Source organism: Podarcis raffonei, chromosome 9 (genome assembly GCF_027172205.1).
Source record: "Podarcis raffonei isolate rPodRaf1 chromosome 9, rPodRaf1.pri, whole genome shotgun sequence".
Taxonomy (NCBI): domain Eukaryota; kingdom Metazoa; phylum Chordata; class Lepidosauria; order Squamata; family Lacertidae; genus Podarcis; species Podarcis raffonei.
The window spans coordinates 70,976,814-70,993,830 of NC_070610.1; the positions used below are offsets into that span (position 1 = coordinate 70,976,814).

General features: G+C 41.4%; 1 protein-coding gene and 1 pseudogene across 9 annotated transcripts in view; both read left to right on the forward strand.

Moving 5' to 3' along the window:
- The window catches only part of RUFY3 (RUN and FYVE domain containing 3), a 53,379-nt gene that overhangs the window by 4,189 nt on the left and 32,173 nt on the right, over positions 1-17,017 (forward strand). The window contains exons 1-2 of one of the 9 annotated variants that reach the window (XM_053404385.1): positions 4,188-4,945; positions 14,389-14,442. The exons of 4 other annotated variants lie outside the window; for them this stretch is intronic. In XM_053404385.1, the coding sequence (XP_053260360.1) occupies positions 4,768-4,945; positions 14,389-14,442 (232 nt within the window). In that variant the 5' untranslated portion in view covers positions 4,188-4,767. Of the gene's footprint in view, positions 1-4,187; positions 4,946-13,656; positions 13,680-14,388; positions 14,443-17,017 lie in introns of those variants that run through there. 4 more of the 9 variants (XM_053404391.1, XM_053404386.1, XM_053404392.1 and 1 more) reach the window with 4 other exon arrangements.
- On the forward strand, positions 15,278-15,337 carry LOC128421561 (uncharacterized; annotated as a pseudogene).

Consider the following 17,017-nt stretch of genomic DNA (forward strand, 5'->3'; position numbering starts at 1 on the left):
CAGAGTTGGTTACAACAATTTAAAATTCAGTGTTAAAAACCGTTAGTATGGACCCTAGAACACAGATTTCAGATGCCAAAGGCCAGGGCAAAGAGATGTGTCTTCAGGAACAGTCAGGTTTACTTTGAATGTGCTGATCCAAAGCTACACGTATATATACATGAGCTTTAAAAGCAAATTACTACAAAGTCTAAATAATCAATATAAACCATAATCAGTTTGTACACATCACATTTTTGATCTCTCAGTACTGTCGTCTCATTAGAAAGACCACTAAAACCAGTACAACAACTGTTTGCAATAACTTGTGCGGAAAAAGGTGATAGGAGGCATTCTGTTTTCTGGGATAACAAAGGAAATCTTTCCACTGTACTCTTGGCTCTAGCCTCCAACTCAAGGCCTCATAACAGCTTCAAAATAAAACCAGTTCAGGTTTTCTCTGTATTCTCAAACCAGTATATAAATTAGGTCCACAGCCCAATCCTACCTCATATACCTTGAAGCAAGATTCAACAACTTTCAAATAGTTTGTTTAGGTAAGGTAAAGGTAAAGGGACCCCTGACCATTAGGTCCAGTCGTGGCCGACTTTGGGGTTGCGGCGCTCATCTCACTTTATTGGCCGAGGGAGCCGGCATACAGCTTCCGGGTCATGTGGCCAGTATGGCAAGCTGCTTCTGGTGAACCAGAGCAGCGCACGGAAACGCCGTTTACCTTCCCGCCAGAGCGGTACCTATTTATCTACTTGCCCTTTGATGTGCTTTTGAACTGCTAGGTTGGCAGGAGCAGGGAGCGAGCAACGGGAGCTCACCCTGTCACGGGGATTTGAACCGCTGACCTTCTGATCGGCAAGTCCTAGGCTCTGTGGTTTAACCCACAGCATGCAAAATCCTGCAAATAGTTTTTTTGTATCTTCACAGTGACTCCAAAGTTGCGTATGCATTACAGACTTAGAAGTTTTTTTTCTCAGTTCATATTGAAGCAGTTTTGGCGGGGGGTGGTGGGATTGAATCAAAACTCAATATTTCATAAGGAACAGCAGATTAGGTATAGCTAATGTGTGTATACCACTTCCCAAACCAGCAGTGAGAGTGCACTTGATGCAGAGTAAACATGAATGTGTACACAGCCTTATAATTTGCCTACAAGACCATACTGTCAATGTTTTTTCCCCTGTTGGTGTTTCTGGAATCATAAAATCATTGAGTGCATGGTATGGTTGAGTTATCAGCTCAAAGTTTACCCTTCTCTTCCATTGGCTTATTCAGTCTCATCAGTTGCTATGTTGTACCTGTGTGGCTGATGATGGGTGCTGCACTTGTCTTGAAGTTGACATTTAGCAATGCAGTAAAAAGTTATATTTTTGACTTGGGTATAGCATGGGTTGAACACACAGGAAAGTTCAAGCACCCATATCAACTTATAGCAGTGTTTGGTATTAAAGGCTCTTTTACCAGGATACTTCCATCATTGCTGGCAGTTTTTTTTAATTTTTAGTGAAGACATTTCAGGCTGCTTTTATGATTAGACAGCCTCTTTGCAGACACCTTGGTAGTACATGAGAGCCCCTGCTATGGTTGCGGCTAGGCAGTGCTCAGTCTGAGGTGAACACTGGCATCCCTGTGCTGGGGCTATACATATGGGTGCTGGGAAGTGCATGTTTATTTTGGTCCCAAAAAAGAGCTGTTATGGTTGTACAAGTGGTAGCTGTTAGGTGTGTTTCCCCCACATAAAGGCACTTGTTATCACAAATGACACTTCTTTGTGAGTTTTTTGCCTAGGTGTGAGCCTCATGGGTGCTTCTGTAAGTTCCAACCAGCCCTTTTACTCTGAGCAGTGTGGAAGATAATTTCTTTTCTTTTCTAGTAGTATAAATGCAGGACAGATTACATATGCTTGTCTCTAAGAGTCTGCTTATCTCAAGGCTTACCTCCCGATCAGTTCCTATTCTTGTAATGTATCCACGAGAACTATTTTCAGTTTATCTTCCAGTTCAAGTAACTCATACTGGAAAACAGTGATTTTGTGTGTATGCTATTCCTAAAATGGAAGAGATTCTTACCCTGTTTGATTTAATTTTGATTTCTATAAATGTCTCCTATTATCAGTTGCTTCTCTCTTGATGTAGGGAATAACCTTCCGGGCTTCTAATTTCATGTGGCTTCCAATTTCCCAAGGAGCTGATTGGCACTTTCTATAGCATTGTATAAGGGACACGGGTGGCGCTGTGGGTAAAACCTCAGTGCCTAGGGCTTGCCGATCGCATGGTCGGCGGTTCGAATCCCCGCGGCGGGGTGAGCTCCCGTCTTTCAGTCCCAGCTCCTGCCCACCTAGCAGTTCGAAAGCACCCTTAAGTGCAAGTAGATAAATAGATACCGCTTTATAGTGGGAAGGTAAACGGCGTTTCCGTGTGCTGTGCTGGTGCCGGCTCGCCAGAGCAGCTTCGTCACGCTGGCCACGTGACCCGGAAGTGTCTCCGGACAGCGCTGGCCCCGGCCTCTTAAGTGAGATGGGCGCACAACCCTAGAGTCGAACACGACTGGCCCGTACGGGCAGGGGTACCTTTACCTTTATTATAGCATTGTATGTACTGCTGAACAAGTATGTTAGAGCAAGCTTTCAGACTGTGACAGTAGCAAAGCATGCACAGATGGCCACTGTGTTTCTGTGATATGTTAGCCATAATTTGGTCAGCAACCTCATGATAGTGCTGTGTCCTTTGAATTTGTATCCATCTGAGAGTTTGCATTCACACTACTCTTAATGTGGCAATTTCAATCTATGCAGTATTTTGGCACAGTTCTGTGAATATAACATTTCTCCTGCAATAGGAGCGGGACAGTTTTACTGTAATAATTGTTTTAATGCAAGATTGAATGGTATTGCCTTATTCAAACTTGGTTTATGGGTCTTAGACTTTCTACTGTCATATATCCTTTATCTGTTGCTTGTGTATAGAATTTTATGCACAGTTTTAAATATTTGTCCTTTGTGCATTTTGGTTTTTTGGCAGAGCAACTCTTACATTTAGAGCCATCTGAAAGTTCATTTATGGTTTTAAAATGTGCACAATTCTCCCCAGGTTTTTTTTATCTGATAAGTATATGGTTCCTTTATTCACTCTTTACAGCAAATTCTTAATGAAGATTTTAAACAAGAGCCAGGGCAGAGACATGATTGATATAATACTGCTTTCCTGTAACATATGGATGTAACTTCATATTCTTCTCAGTATGGAGTACGTTTTGGTCATTAGATATCCACCCAATAGTAATTCCCTCTTGGACTCATGTCTCAAGCTTTCTCAATAGCACTAGGTTTAAAGATACACTTATGTCTAGGCATCAAATGATAGCCATAAGTAAAACAGATGGGGCCTGTGTCCAAGAACTGAAAAAGTGTCCCTCTTCACTTATCAGTCTGGTGAGAAATTGTGAGGTTAATGAATAAATTAGAAACCTGTACATATTGGGTTACAGATTGGAAAGATAGCTTTGCTGAAGGGTGACTATGATCTTCTATAGAGATTTTGGGCATGCATTGACCTTGCAATTCTTCTGGTGTATTTACCAGACCTTATCAATAGAATACAGCTTTGTAAATAAGCAGTGCTCCAGCAGCCATCTGCATTTCGATGCTGGATGTGGAAAAGGGAACTTTTGTCCCCTGGCAGCCTGCTTGATCTCTATGCTTCATGCAGAAGAGGGATGCAGTGCTCTGTACTTTTCCACCAGTCCTCCCCCCCCCCCCCAATGCAATTCTTCGTTGCCTATGGCTAGCAGGAGAGTGGTTAAATCCAAAGCTGATAAAATATATTGTCATCTTTTTTCTTCTTATTATCTTCATTAATAAGAACATTAGAACATTAATGTTCTTATTGGAAACTGACACACTTTCTAAGAAGTTACAACATTTAACGTATTTGCTAATACTCTGCTTGTGCTTAATTTTTGTTGCAGTTCCATGACCCCAACTACTGTATACGATTCTTACTTTTGACTGCTAATGGGCATGTTTTACATCTCTTTGTACCGTGAGGCAGGCTGAGGAGAAAAGCATGCATTGTGTTATGTCTGTGATCGCAGATTGACTAGCACAGTCTGAAAAGAGGCTGTGGATGCTGAGAGCAAGATCAGCTTCATTGCTCTTCCTGCATCAGCAGCAGCAGCAGCATCAGCAGCAGCAGCAGCAGCATCTATAAAGCATCCTGGGAATTGCCTGCTCTACGTTCAGTGCAAGCTGGTCACATGAGTCTGAATTTTCAGTTCAGTTCATTAGTCAGCCATTTTGGTCAACACCCTGCTTACTGCGCACAACCAATCCTATTATCACTCTGTATCTTGGCTTGTCTGGAGGGGTGAGAGAGCAAGAGAGCCTCGTCGATTTCTGCAATTCTGGATGTGTTTTCTTCAATGCATTTTACCATTTTGGATTATTATTTTTTAAGCATCTTTAGCAAATAGTAAACAGAGCTTCTCCTACCCTCTGAAGGCCAAATTTGCTGTGGTCATTTACCAGTACGCTGCTTATAGTCAAACTGAAGAAAAGAGTGTGTCTTGCGGAAGAAAACAGAGGAAGAGACCACAGAGGAGAAGAGGCATCTTTTCTTCCCTTTGCACTGTGCCTTGCCTTTCTCAGACTTGTGCAGCTGCGTGATTTTTCAGCGGCTCTTTTTTGACTTAGCAAGGTATTTCCCCCCCATCATCAGAAAGCCTTCCCCCCCTTTTAGCCTATATATTTTATTTTATTGTTGTACCAGCTGAGTCATCATGTCTGCTCTGACGCCTCAAAGCGATATGCCAACCCCCACCACAGACAAGATCACACAAGCTGCCATGGAGACCATCTATCTTTGCAAATTCCGAGTGTCCATGGATGGAGAATGGCTCTGTTTGCGAGAGCTGGATGACATCTCTCTTACGCCCGACCCTGAACCTACCCATGAAGGTATGGTTGCGTTTTCTATGTAGGGAGGCCTGCAGGTCTTGTTTTGGGTTAAAGAGGCTGGGAAGGAGGGTGCTGGTCTTCACCACCCCATAACTTTATGTAGGAATATGGGAAACCTGGCATATTTTAATTGCTTCATTGCAGTATAACCTAATTTGATACAGATTTCCAAAACAGCTGCTGGACTTTTAAGATGACTCACCTGCATCCTAAACAACTCCTGTGCTCATTTGCTTTGTTTTTCTTAGACCCCACCCCTAGCAACCAAGATATATCTCTGTGAGGTGAAGTTGTGTATTTATGTGCAACACTTCAAATAAAGAAAACTTGTTGTTTCAATAGTAGCATTTTGATCTGTGTTTTCTTCTTTAAATATTGCTTTTGAAAAAGCTTTTGTTTTATAAATGGAGCTGAATTTAGAATATTGTATTTATGAGGTTGGGAAACTCCTGCGTACTTTCAAAGCTAGAGATTGTAGCAGGTGACTCTTTCAAAAATCACAAAGTATATTTACATGGACTTACTGTCGTTTATAGTGTTCTAAAGTCTGGATGACATAGGCAGAAAATACAGTTTATTTGGGAATTAAAAATGATACCTCATGGCAGTCTATTTTGTAAGAAGGGCAATTTAGATGGTAGGAGATGCTATTGGAATTAGGAAATTGAATAATATAAAGGCTTGTCCTTCAACTCCCCTAATCTCTTCATTTGAAACAGTAAGGCACCTGGAGCTGGCAGATATAGCTATGTCTCTTAAAACCCAATAGGTTACTCACTGGATTTCTGCTTTGATGGTTGCTGTGAACTAAAGGTGAGAGCACAGCCCATTTTGTAGCATCATGCCCCAGTTTAGTCATTTCTGCAAAACCTGTACCACTTGGCATTGTCACTGTCAACAGCCTTTAACCACACTGAGTTTGTTTCAAGGTGAGTGTTGTTTTTCATTTTGTAGTATACAAAAGTAACCAAGGCTGGCTCCCAAGCGTTTTAGCTGGGAGACTTGCCAGTGCAGTTTCCACCCCCTTTGTTCACATGTTGGTTCCCATCTATGACCCGGAAATGAAACAGAGCTTCTTTGTGCTGCATTGTCTTCATAACCCACTGCCAGCAGCTTGTGTAAATATTCAAAAGGTTTCTGTCACTCACCAGCTGGTTCTAGCCCACCCTGTGGGAGCTGGTAGCAGTAAGTAGCAGGTTTAAAACTAAAGTGGTAGCAATTCAAAAGTCAAAGCAAGCATCCTTTTTATCATATCTTGGTATATGGACAGTACTGTTGTCAGTACATCATGTGGAATAAAACAAGCAGTTGATATGGCAAGCATCAAATGACTTCAAAGTCCTGATTAAAAGGATGCAGCCACAGACTCCTATGCTTGTATTCCGTTTAAATGAGCAAATAATGAGGTGCATATGTTTGAGGAAATTACTTGGAAATAACAAGCTTAGCGTGAATTAGAAGTGTCCACGTACTTCCTGTCTTGCTGTCCTTACTACAGGAGAGTCTTGGTGTTGATTGGGTAGAACGTCTTCATTCTTTCTCTGAGGGTTTTCCAATTTCTTTTGATATTACTTATTATGCTGTGATAGACTCTGCTACAAATGTAGGGCAAGCCATCTAAGTATGGCAAATGAGATTTTGCTGTTGCCAAATTATCTAACACTTGGAAAAAAGATACATACTATTTTTTTGCTATTTCCTCACCTAAGTAAATTGATAGTAAGTCCAAGTCTGATAAAATACTTACAGGCTTATTATGATTTATTGTGATGTAGGTGTCTTGACCTTAGGGAACACACACACACACACACACACACACACACACCATCAGTGGCATTTTTTTCCATTAGTTACGAAATCTTGTTTCATCTAAGATTACCACTACTGATAATCAGAAAACAATTTCTTTAACGGAATTATGGCCAATGTTAGCTGTAATTGTTTGTATTTCTGGCATTGTACTCTTTCCAGTGTTATGTGAGCACCTTTGTTCATTGACATTCTTTCGCATACAGCACAGTAGTTAAAATTTCTGCTAATGATAGCAGTTTCGGTACTGACTAATTAGTCCAAAACTAATCAAAAATAAGTGCAAGAAGTGTATGAAAAACACTCTTCAGATTTTTTCAGCTAGCCCCAGCTTGGTGCCCTCCAGATGTTTTGGACTATTAACTTCAGCCAGCATGGCTAATGGTAAGGAATGATAGGAATTGTAGTCAAAACCTCCTGGAGGGCACCAGGTTGGGCAAGGCTGCCTCAAATCATTGCATTTTGATAATGTGTTTGGGACTGCATGAGGCTGTAGCTCATTGGTAGAGCATCTGCCTTGAATGCAGAAGGTCCCAGGTTCAATCCCCACCAAGTCCAGGTAGGGTTAGGAGAGAATCCTGCCTGAAACCTGAATAGCTTCTGTCAGTGTAGACAGTACTGAGCTAGATGGTCTGACTCAGTTTAAGGCAGCTTCCTACTTTACCATAATTATTAAGAGTTTCAAGATTCTAATGCATAGTGGTATTTATTTTAGAAGTACAGTACTCTCAAATGATGGTGCAGATTTGCAAGGCGTGGGGTTTTGCAAGATGCAGCTGTCTAAAGAGAAACCTGGAGCCTCTTTGGATTTTTAAAGGCAATAAATATATTGCTAGAAACAGGGAGGGTGAGCTCTTGCCTTCAAGACTTGCTTGTGGGCTTCCCTGGTTGAAAACAGGATGCTGGACTAGACGGGTATATGGTCAGATCCAGAAGGGCTCTTCCTGTGGTTTTCTTGCCACATTTCCAAACTAGGGTCCAACAGTTAAAACTGGTATAATTTGAGAAGTGTCACACAAAGGCAGCCTGAAGAAAAGTGTGCAAGAGACAAGGGGTGCAGGTTTGAGGATCAAAGTTACTCTCTCAGCATCGCTTCCTATGGACTGATGAAAGTAAGATGAAACTGTTCAACATTCTAGCAGAGATCAACTCAAAATATAGCTGTGACAAGTTTTCTGATGATAATGTTTGATATAAAATATCAGCCATTTTGACATGGGCAACGTGGCTGCACGTAGCCATGAAGAAATGGACTTGAGGGAAATTTATCTGCATGTGAGTTGCTGCTCCTGCTGCTGAGGCTAGACAAGAAATCTGATTAGGACTGTTTGGTTATGATGTTGTTGTTGTTGTTTAGTCGTTTAGTCGTGTCCGACTCTTCGTGACCCCATGGACCAGAGCACGCCAGGCACTTCTGTCCTCCACTGCCTCCCGCAGTTTGATCAAACTCATGCTGGTAGCTTCAAGAACACCATCCAACCATCTCATCCTCTGTCGTCCCCTTCTCCTTGTGCCCTCCATCTTTCCCAACATCAGGGTCTTTTCCAGGGAGTCTTCTCTTCTCATGAGGTGGCCAAAATCTTGGAGCCTCAGCTTCAGGATCTGTCCTTCCAGTGAGCACTCAGGGCTGATTTCCTTAAGAATGGATACGTTTGATCTTCTTGCAGTCCATGGGACTCTCAAGAGTCTCCTCCAGCACCATAATTCAAAAGCATCAATTCTTCGGCGATCAGCCTTCTTTATGGTCCAGCTCTCACTTCCATACATCCCTACTGGGAAAACCATAGCTTTTACTGTACGGACCTTTGTTGGCAAAGTGATGTCTCTACTTTTTAAGATGCTGTCTAGGTTTGTCATTGCTTTTCTCCCAAGAAGCAGGTGTCTTTTAATTTCGTGACTGCTGTCACCATGTGCAGTGATCATGGAGCCCAAGAAAGTAAAATCTCTTACTGCCTCCATTTCTTCCCCTTCTATTTGCCAGGAGGTGATGGGACCAGCGGCCATGATCTTCGTTTTTTTGATGTTGAGCTTCAGACCATATTTTGCGCTCTCCTCTTTCACCCTCAATAAAAGGTTCTTTAATTCCTCCTCACTTTCTGCCATCAAGGTTGTGTCATCTGCATATCTGAGGTTGTTGATATTTCTTCCGGCAATCTTAATTCCGGCTTCGGATTCATCCAGCCCAGCCTTTCACATGATGAATTCTGCATATAAGTTAAATAAGCAGGGAAACAATATACAGCCTTGTCGTACTCCTTTCCCAATTTTGAACCAATCCGTTGTTCCATATCCAGTTCTAACTAGCTTCTTGTCCCACATAGAGATTTCTCAGGAGACAGATGAGGTGATCAGGCACTCCCATTTCTTTAAGAACTTGCCATAGTTTGCTGTGGTCGACACAGTCAAAGGCTTTTGCATAGTCAATGAAGCAGAAGTAGATGTCTTTCTGGAACTCTCTAGCTTTCTCCATAATCCAGCGCATGTTTGCAATTTGGTCTCTGGTTCCTCTGCCTCTTCTAAATCCAGCTTGCACTTCTGGGAGTTCTCGGTCCACATACTGCTTGAGCCTTCCTTGTAGAATTTTAAGCATAACCTTGCTAGCGTGTGAAATGAGTGCAATTGTGCGGTAGTTGGAGCATTCTTTGGCACTGCCCTTCTTTGGGATTGGGATGTAGACTGATCTTCTCCAATCCTCTGGCCACTGCTGAGTTTTCCAAACTTGCTGGCATATTGAGTGTAGCACCTTAACAGCATCATCTTTTAAAATTTTAAATAGTTCAGCTGGAATACCATCACTTCCACTGGCCTTGTTATTTGCAGTGCTTTCTAAGGCCCATTTGACTTCACTCTCCAGGATGTCTGGCTCAAGGTCAGCAACCACACTACCTGGGGTGTACGAGACATCCATATCTTTCTGGTATAATTTTTCTGTGTATTCTTGCCACCTCTTCTTGATGTCTTCTGCTTCTGTTAGGTCCTTACCACTTTTGTCCTTTATTATGATAATCTTTGTACGAAATGTTCCTTTCATATTTCCGATTTTCTTGAACAGATCTCTGGTTCTTCCCATTCTGTTGTTTTCCTCTATTTGTTTGCATTGCTCATTTAAGAAGGCCTTCTTGTCTCTCCTTGCTATTCTTTGGAGATCTGCATTCAATTTCCTGTATCTTTCACTATCTCCCTCGCATTTTGCTTGCCTTCTCTTCCCCGCTATTTGTAAGGCCTCGTTGGACAGCCACTTTGCTTTCTTGCATTTCTTTTTCATTGGGATGGTTTTAGTTGCTGCCTCCTGTATAATGTTGCGAGCCTCCACCCATAGTTCTTCAGGCACTCTGTCCAGCAAATCTAAATCCTTAAACCTGTTCCTCACTTCCACTGCGTATTCATAAGGGATTTGGTTTAGATTGTATCTTACCGGCCCAGTGGTTTTTCCTACTTTCTTCAGTTTAAGCTTGAATTTTGCTATAAGAAGCTGATGATCTGAGCCACAGTCAGCTCCAGGTCTTGTTTTTGCTGACTGTATAGAGCTTCTCCATCTTTGGCTGCAGAGAATATAATCAATCTGATTTCGATGCTGCCCATCTGGTGATGTCCATGTGTAGAGTCATCTCTTGTGTTGTTGGAAAAGCGTGTTTGTGATGATCAGCTTGTTCTCTTGACAGAACTCTATTAGCCATCACCATTTCATGCTTTCCACAGATTCCCACTGAGCAGGGTGCAATCTGGTTAAGTGAAGGCAAGCACAATGCACATATCTACCTTGTCACCATATCAGCATACCAACATGTGCCTAAAAAGCGACATGTGTTTGTATGGATGTAAAGAACCAAGCAGTTGCGTGCTCATGGAACAATAAAAAACACAGTAAATGGTTTGCCTCCCTTTGCATGATGAAAACTTACAAAACCATCCAATGCTATTTGGTGCTGAATCCTGCAAGTATTTTATTGTAGGAGGGCGAAAGAATAGGGCTCTGGTGGCAGGACTTTGCCTAATACTGACAGCCTGAGCTGAAGGAGCTTTTGTGGCATAGTGGTTAAAAGAATGAGTTATGAGCCCGAAAAGCTATGTGCAGATCTTGTTTCAGCCAGGAGTTCACTAGGTGACTAAGTAAACCCAGGGCTATTTGATGGGTGAAATTCCTGGTTGATACTGATTATTTGGGTCCACCTCAACCTGAGCTCAGGCCTGGTTTTGGGACTGAATCGGCCTTGGTCACCCTGCCCCATTATCAAGAGAGGTACAGAGGAGTGTGAACCTGTTACTCTTAATCTCTCAGTGGTCATTAGGAGTTTTGGAGTATGGTGCCATCAGTACACTGATGAGAGACAGCTCTTTTTCTCCATAGCTTCTGAAGTGGCTGTGCAAGCCCTGGACCACCTAAATGCAATGGTGGAGTGGATGAGGGCCAATAAACTGTGTTTGAATCCTGGGAAGATGGAGGCTTTGTGGGTAGGTCATTCATGTTTCTGGAAGGCCGGACACTTTCCTGTTCAGAATGGGCTTGGAGTCCCCCTAAAGGTGTACTCCTGGATGCACCTTTGTCATTTTAGTTCCCAATGACCTCTTTGGTTAGGGATGCCTTTTACCAGCTTCATTTGGTATGCCAGCTATGTTTTTATCTGGATCAGGATTGCCTACAGTGGGGCGGGGGAGTATTCGATCCCCTGCTAAATTTGCCTGTGGAGGGAGCTGAAGGTTCGAGTAGCTACACATCAGCCTCGAAATCTTACTGACTTGGAGAGGATCTGCAAAGAGGAGTGGGACAAAATACTGGTACCTCCTGAGATGTGTGCAAACCTGGTGGCCATCTACAAGAAACGTCTGATCTCTGTAATTGCCAACAAGGGTTTTGCCACCAAGTACTAAGTCATCTTTTGCAAAGGGATCAAATACTTATTTCACTCATTATAATGCACATCAATCTCTGACTTTTGTCTTCTGGGTTTCTGGAGGTTTTCCTGTTGTTATTCTGTCTCTCACAGCTACAATAAACCTACCATTAAAATTATGGATTGGTCATTTCTTCGTCAGAGGGCAAACGGGCAAATTTAGCAGGGGATCAAATACTTTCCCTCCTCACTGTATCAATGTAGTCCATGTATTGGTAACCTTGAGACAGGATTACCGCAGTGCACTCTATGTGGGGTTGCCCATGGGCCTGGTCTGGCGGGTCTAACTGGTGCAGAATTCAAGAATTAGACTGCTGATGGGGGGCAGACAGTCAACACCATGTAACACCTCTGCTAAAACATCTGCACTGGCGGCCAGTATACTGTCAGTTCAAGTCTCTTGTGCGAATATACAAAGCTTGAACAACTTAGGTCCAGAATACCTGAAGGTTCACCTTAGCCCTTATATTCCAGCTTTGATCACTGAGATCATCTATAGGAGCACTGTTAATTGACCATTGCATTATATAGGTCCGACTGACTTAAACTAGAAGTTGGGCACTTAGTGTCCCTGGTCCAATGCTGCGGAATACTTTTCCATCAGATATTTGACAAGGAGTTCAACCTTTTCTGGCTGCAGAAATATTCTTGGAAGTGTGTGGACAGTGCCTGGTGAATTTTGTTAGCCAGAGGAGTTAATGAATAACATTTTTAGTGTTCAAATGGCAAAGTCTCATGTAGTTCCTAGTCCCTCTACATAGTCCCTTGTAGCAAAAACAAGAGGAACAAATGCAAGTTAAGGGGTAAGAAATAAAGAATGTTTTGCTGAATTCAGTTTTGATTGCATAATTTAAATGACCTTGTTCAGATTTATTTGTGTTTAATTTTTTACACAGTATAAATCTAGCCCTGGGCAACTTGTTGCCTCTGAGTCTCAAGCTCCTTCTTCATTTGTAGTATGGAGGCAAAACTTCCCTTAATTTCTCAAAGTGCTGTGCAAATAACTTTTGTTGCATCCCAAGATTAGTGTCCTTAAGGGAGTTCATGGAAGGATAGTTTCCAGCAAACATTGCATCCTCTAAAAGCTTCTTTGGAAAGCTGAGGTGGCTGTCCAGTGTGCTGTGGTGTGCGGGAGGTCTCTGGGGGAGGGTGGTCTAGCCCAAAATTGGGCTTGCCCCCTAAGAAGTTAGCTTAAGGAAGATCACAGAAGGAAAGTTTTTGGCCCCTTCCTTCCTTCCTTCCTTCCTTCCTTCCTTCCTTCCTTCCCCCAGGCAGCCATTCCACATTGCTCAGTACGGGACCCTAACCCTCTGGAGATGCTTTTTGGGGGTTGCCAGTGGCTATAGGGGATGGCAAACTTTTCTTCTGTCAGTTTCCATAAATTAAGCCGCCTTAGGATCCAAATAGATGTTTCATAACAGCATCTGCTACATCAACAAGTCTTTCCATTGCAAAAAATGAAAGATAAGAGCAGGTTTCTTCTGGGTTCTAGTGTATGTGAGCACAGGAAAATACACACACACTAATAAAATGTTGAGGGACAGTGTCTATTAATATATGTATTTACATTAAAATACAAAAATACTACTGCTACTAATAATATTCAACATACAAAAGGTTTTAAAAGAATACAACTAAATATATATTAAGATACAAATGGTTAAGCATACCTCCAGAATTATGACCACCTTTGTAGTTCGTGTTACTATGTTTAATGGGCTTGCAGAATATAAAAACACGAAGTAGGACATCAGTTCTGAGATACAGGGGTCTTTTGTGCGTTGAATTATTAGGATCACTTTAAAATGTATGCTGTTTTCATACTCAAGTTTCTCTGCTACTCACAAGTTAATACAGGAGAGCACAAGATTATAGCTCTCTTGTGGGAAGAAAGCCACGATGGGTGTGTCATTTGCTTGCTCCAGTAATCCTAGTACAGGCAGATTACTGAAGCTCTCTGCCTGTACTAGGAAGCAATGCTTTCGCTCAAGTTTACGGCTCTGCCTTTAGGCCTTTACAGAGGGAAAGAAAATGTAAGTATGAACCTAGAATGATAACTGATTTTAGAATTGGTTCCTGTTTGACAAGATATTGAAATGATTGTGCGTGTGAGTCAAGCTGCATCCTTTGTTTTCTCAGGACATTTCTCTCCCTGCCCCCACTTACCTAACAGCTCTGCTGAAGTCCAGCGCGCAGTGGTTAATTTTTGTTTAATGGAAGGGGTGCTATTCGTGCATTGCTAGAGTACTGAACATGGTACTACCAATAAATTTGGCTGTATTTAAGTGCAAACAATATCTTAAGATTTGTTTTAACCTAGTGCCTTACCCTAACCTTGGTTCAAAACAAGGGAACAGATTTCTTCCTTTTATTTGGAGGGATTTATTTTTGAGGTGGTTCTGAATTGTACCATAAAACTTCTTGGGTAGATTTTTATACCTAGTCAGGCAGGTTATAAATCCAGTTTAAGCATATCCATGCCACTTGATTTAAAATTAATGTGTTTGTATGACTTTGAAAGCTTTTAAAAATGATCCTCTCATTGTGTTTAATAAATTCAATCTGTTGCTTTATGCAGACTATACTAACTTATGAATTTTAAAATCTTTAACCCCTTTGGTACGTATCTGGTATACCAACCCCCCTTTGTGTTCCTTTTCTTATCTTGATTTTTCAGTCTTTTCTTTGAATCATGGCTTGCATGACATTTTTCTTTCTTTTCCTTTTTCGCTGTTTGCAAAGACTCTTGGGAGGATTTGACAGATTTGGTGGAGCAATTGCGCGATGATACAGAAGGTGCGTGCCACACCAACATCTTTCAGCTATTATTTCCATTTCATTTTCAACTGGCTTTTCTTGTCTGTCTTTGAGCTGGATCACCAGGTACACTCCAGTGATAGCAACTGGATCATACATGTTTGTAACTATATTGTGCTGACCTTTCCTTTGTTAAAATGTTTGTTTTTCCTTTTGAAAAACCAGTTGCATGTATTATCTTCTCAGAATGCATCCATACTGATATTCATTTTGGGGAGTGAGAGGTAGCACAGCCCACATCAAGTTCCATGGCTTGTTCACTGTATAGCGGTCTACTTCTGAAGTTTTGGGGTGTCTTTATACATGGGCACAAAAGATCTCATAAAGGACCATACAATTTCCTACATGTGGTTGGAAGACCACTCCTTCACTCTCTTACTTCCTTTTTTTTTATTAAATATTTATTAGCATTTTCAAAAATTAAACAAGAGCAAAAAATAAACAAAACAAAAGAAAGATACAAAAATACATAACAAAATTAAACAACAAAAAAAGAAAAAATAGAGAAGAAACACATAAAATTATTCATACTTATTGTTCTTAACCTTATTTCTCAGACCTCCTCACACCTCCCCTTCTTGTATTCCAATTTAAATTATCAGTTCAGCAAGTCCTTAACTTATTTCTTTACCTTAATTTATACATTTATTCTAACATACCATTATTTTACTTTGCTTCTTTTTTCCATTTCCTCCATTTATTTTTTACAATCTTATTTTCAATTAATTTAAAAAAGAAGAAACCAATTTTACCTTATTAAAAACACACATCAATACTTATACCTCATTAATTGTTCTTAAACCTTTTTCCTAAAGTCGCTTCGGCAGCACATATACTAAAATTGGAACGATACAGAGAAGATTAGCATGGCCCCCACTCTCTTACTTCCCAATCATTGTTCTACACCATTTCCTTCCTTATTGCCGACTTCTAAAACTTGTGCGGAATTCGAGTCGTCGTACCTGTTCACCATCTTGCTGGTTTCTTCTGATAATTTTATGCAGCAGAAGCAAAGTGTGGTGCTTTATGATCCCATGTCTGTTTCGTTTTTCCTGGCACACTGCCTCAGAATTATTGTAGTGCAAATGGATGCACAGAGTGCATGTGTGGGATTGTGCAAATTCATTATTGCTGTAGAACAAATACTGTGAGGAGGGAATGTGTATATTTGGGAAATGCCCCCATGATATCAATAAGTGTGCCTCTGCAAGACAAATACAGTGGAACCTCAGTTTTGAACATAATCCATTCCAGAAGACCGTTCGACTTCTGAAACGTTCAAAAACCGAAGATCAAAGGGTGGTCGGCAAAATCCATTGCAAAAATGGAGAAATGCGCCTTGGAAGCTGTTTGACTTCTGAGGCACGTTCGAAAACGGAAGCAATTACTTCTGGGTTGCTGGCATTTGGGTTCCGAATTGTTCGTCAATGGAGACGCTCGAGAACCGAGGTTTGAATGTAACCCTTTATAGAGGGTGGGGATTAAATGGGGAAATGGCACCAGCAGAAGGGGATCTACTCCTTGTGTTGAGATCCTGATCAGATTTCCTCCCGTTGTGGTGGTGTTGTTTTTAATGTGGGAGATTCTACCACAACCATGCGTCTCCCACCTTGTGTTTAGTTGTGACCTAAGGCGTACTTTATCGCTGTCTTAAGAGTTCTGTTTTCACCTAACCTTGTTGTACATATGGTGTAGTTGCTCATGTTTTGTTTAGCATTTAGAGCTACACTTGCTTTCGTTGACAGGAAGAATGGGGATGTACAGAGGAAGCAAAATCCCAGAAAGAGGAAGGATGGCAAACATGACCTTTAGTCCCTTCTCACAAGATATGTTCTATAGAGCAGCAAAACACACATTCCATGGAGTTGTAAAAACATTGTTTGAGTTGGGTCACCTTGAAGTGAGAAATTCTTAGGTTGTAATCCTGCACATGCATACCCTGGAGTGAACTTCCATTAACTTATATGGGGCTTTCTTCAGAATAGGATTGTGCTGCTAAGAAGATTGAAAAAATGTTCATCTATGTATTACACATTTGAAAGCAATAACATTAAATGCTGAAGCTGCTGAAGGAAGCAAAGAATAATGGTACAGTCTAGCGCAGCAAAGCTGATGAATTGTTATGCAGACTTTTAAAAAATTGCAAACCGATAAGGAAATATGAGATTGGAAAATGAGAAACCAAAATTGACATTTGCCCGTCTGTAACTTGCCCTGGCCCAAACCTTTGCCATAGATTTTGTCATGCGAGTTTCAGGTTTTTCCTGTGGAAATTGGGGAGAATCTAGTTTATGAATCCACTCCACTAACTCCAAGGACATTGTCTAAACAAGGTGAGGTAGCGGTTCAAAGAGCTCTGGGTTCAGATTTTGAGCTTTTTAGAACCAATTGCAATAGTTGTTTTAGTCAGGCAGATGTTTTTATCTGTTCTTGTTTGCCTCACTGCAGAACTAAGATCAGGCTTCCTAAAACTTGGCCCTCCATATGTTTTTGGCCTACAACTCCCACAATCCCTAGCTAGCAGGACAAGTGGTCAGGAATGATGGGAATTGTA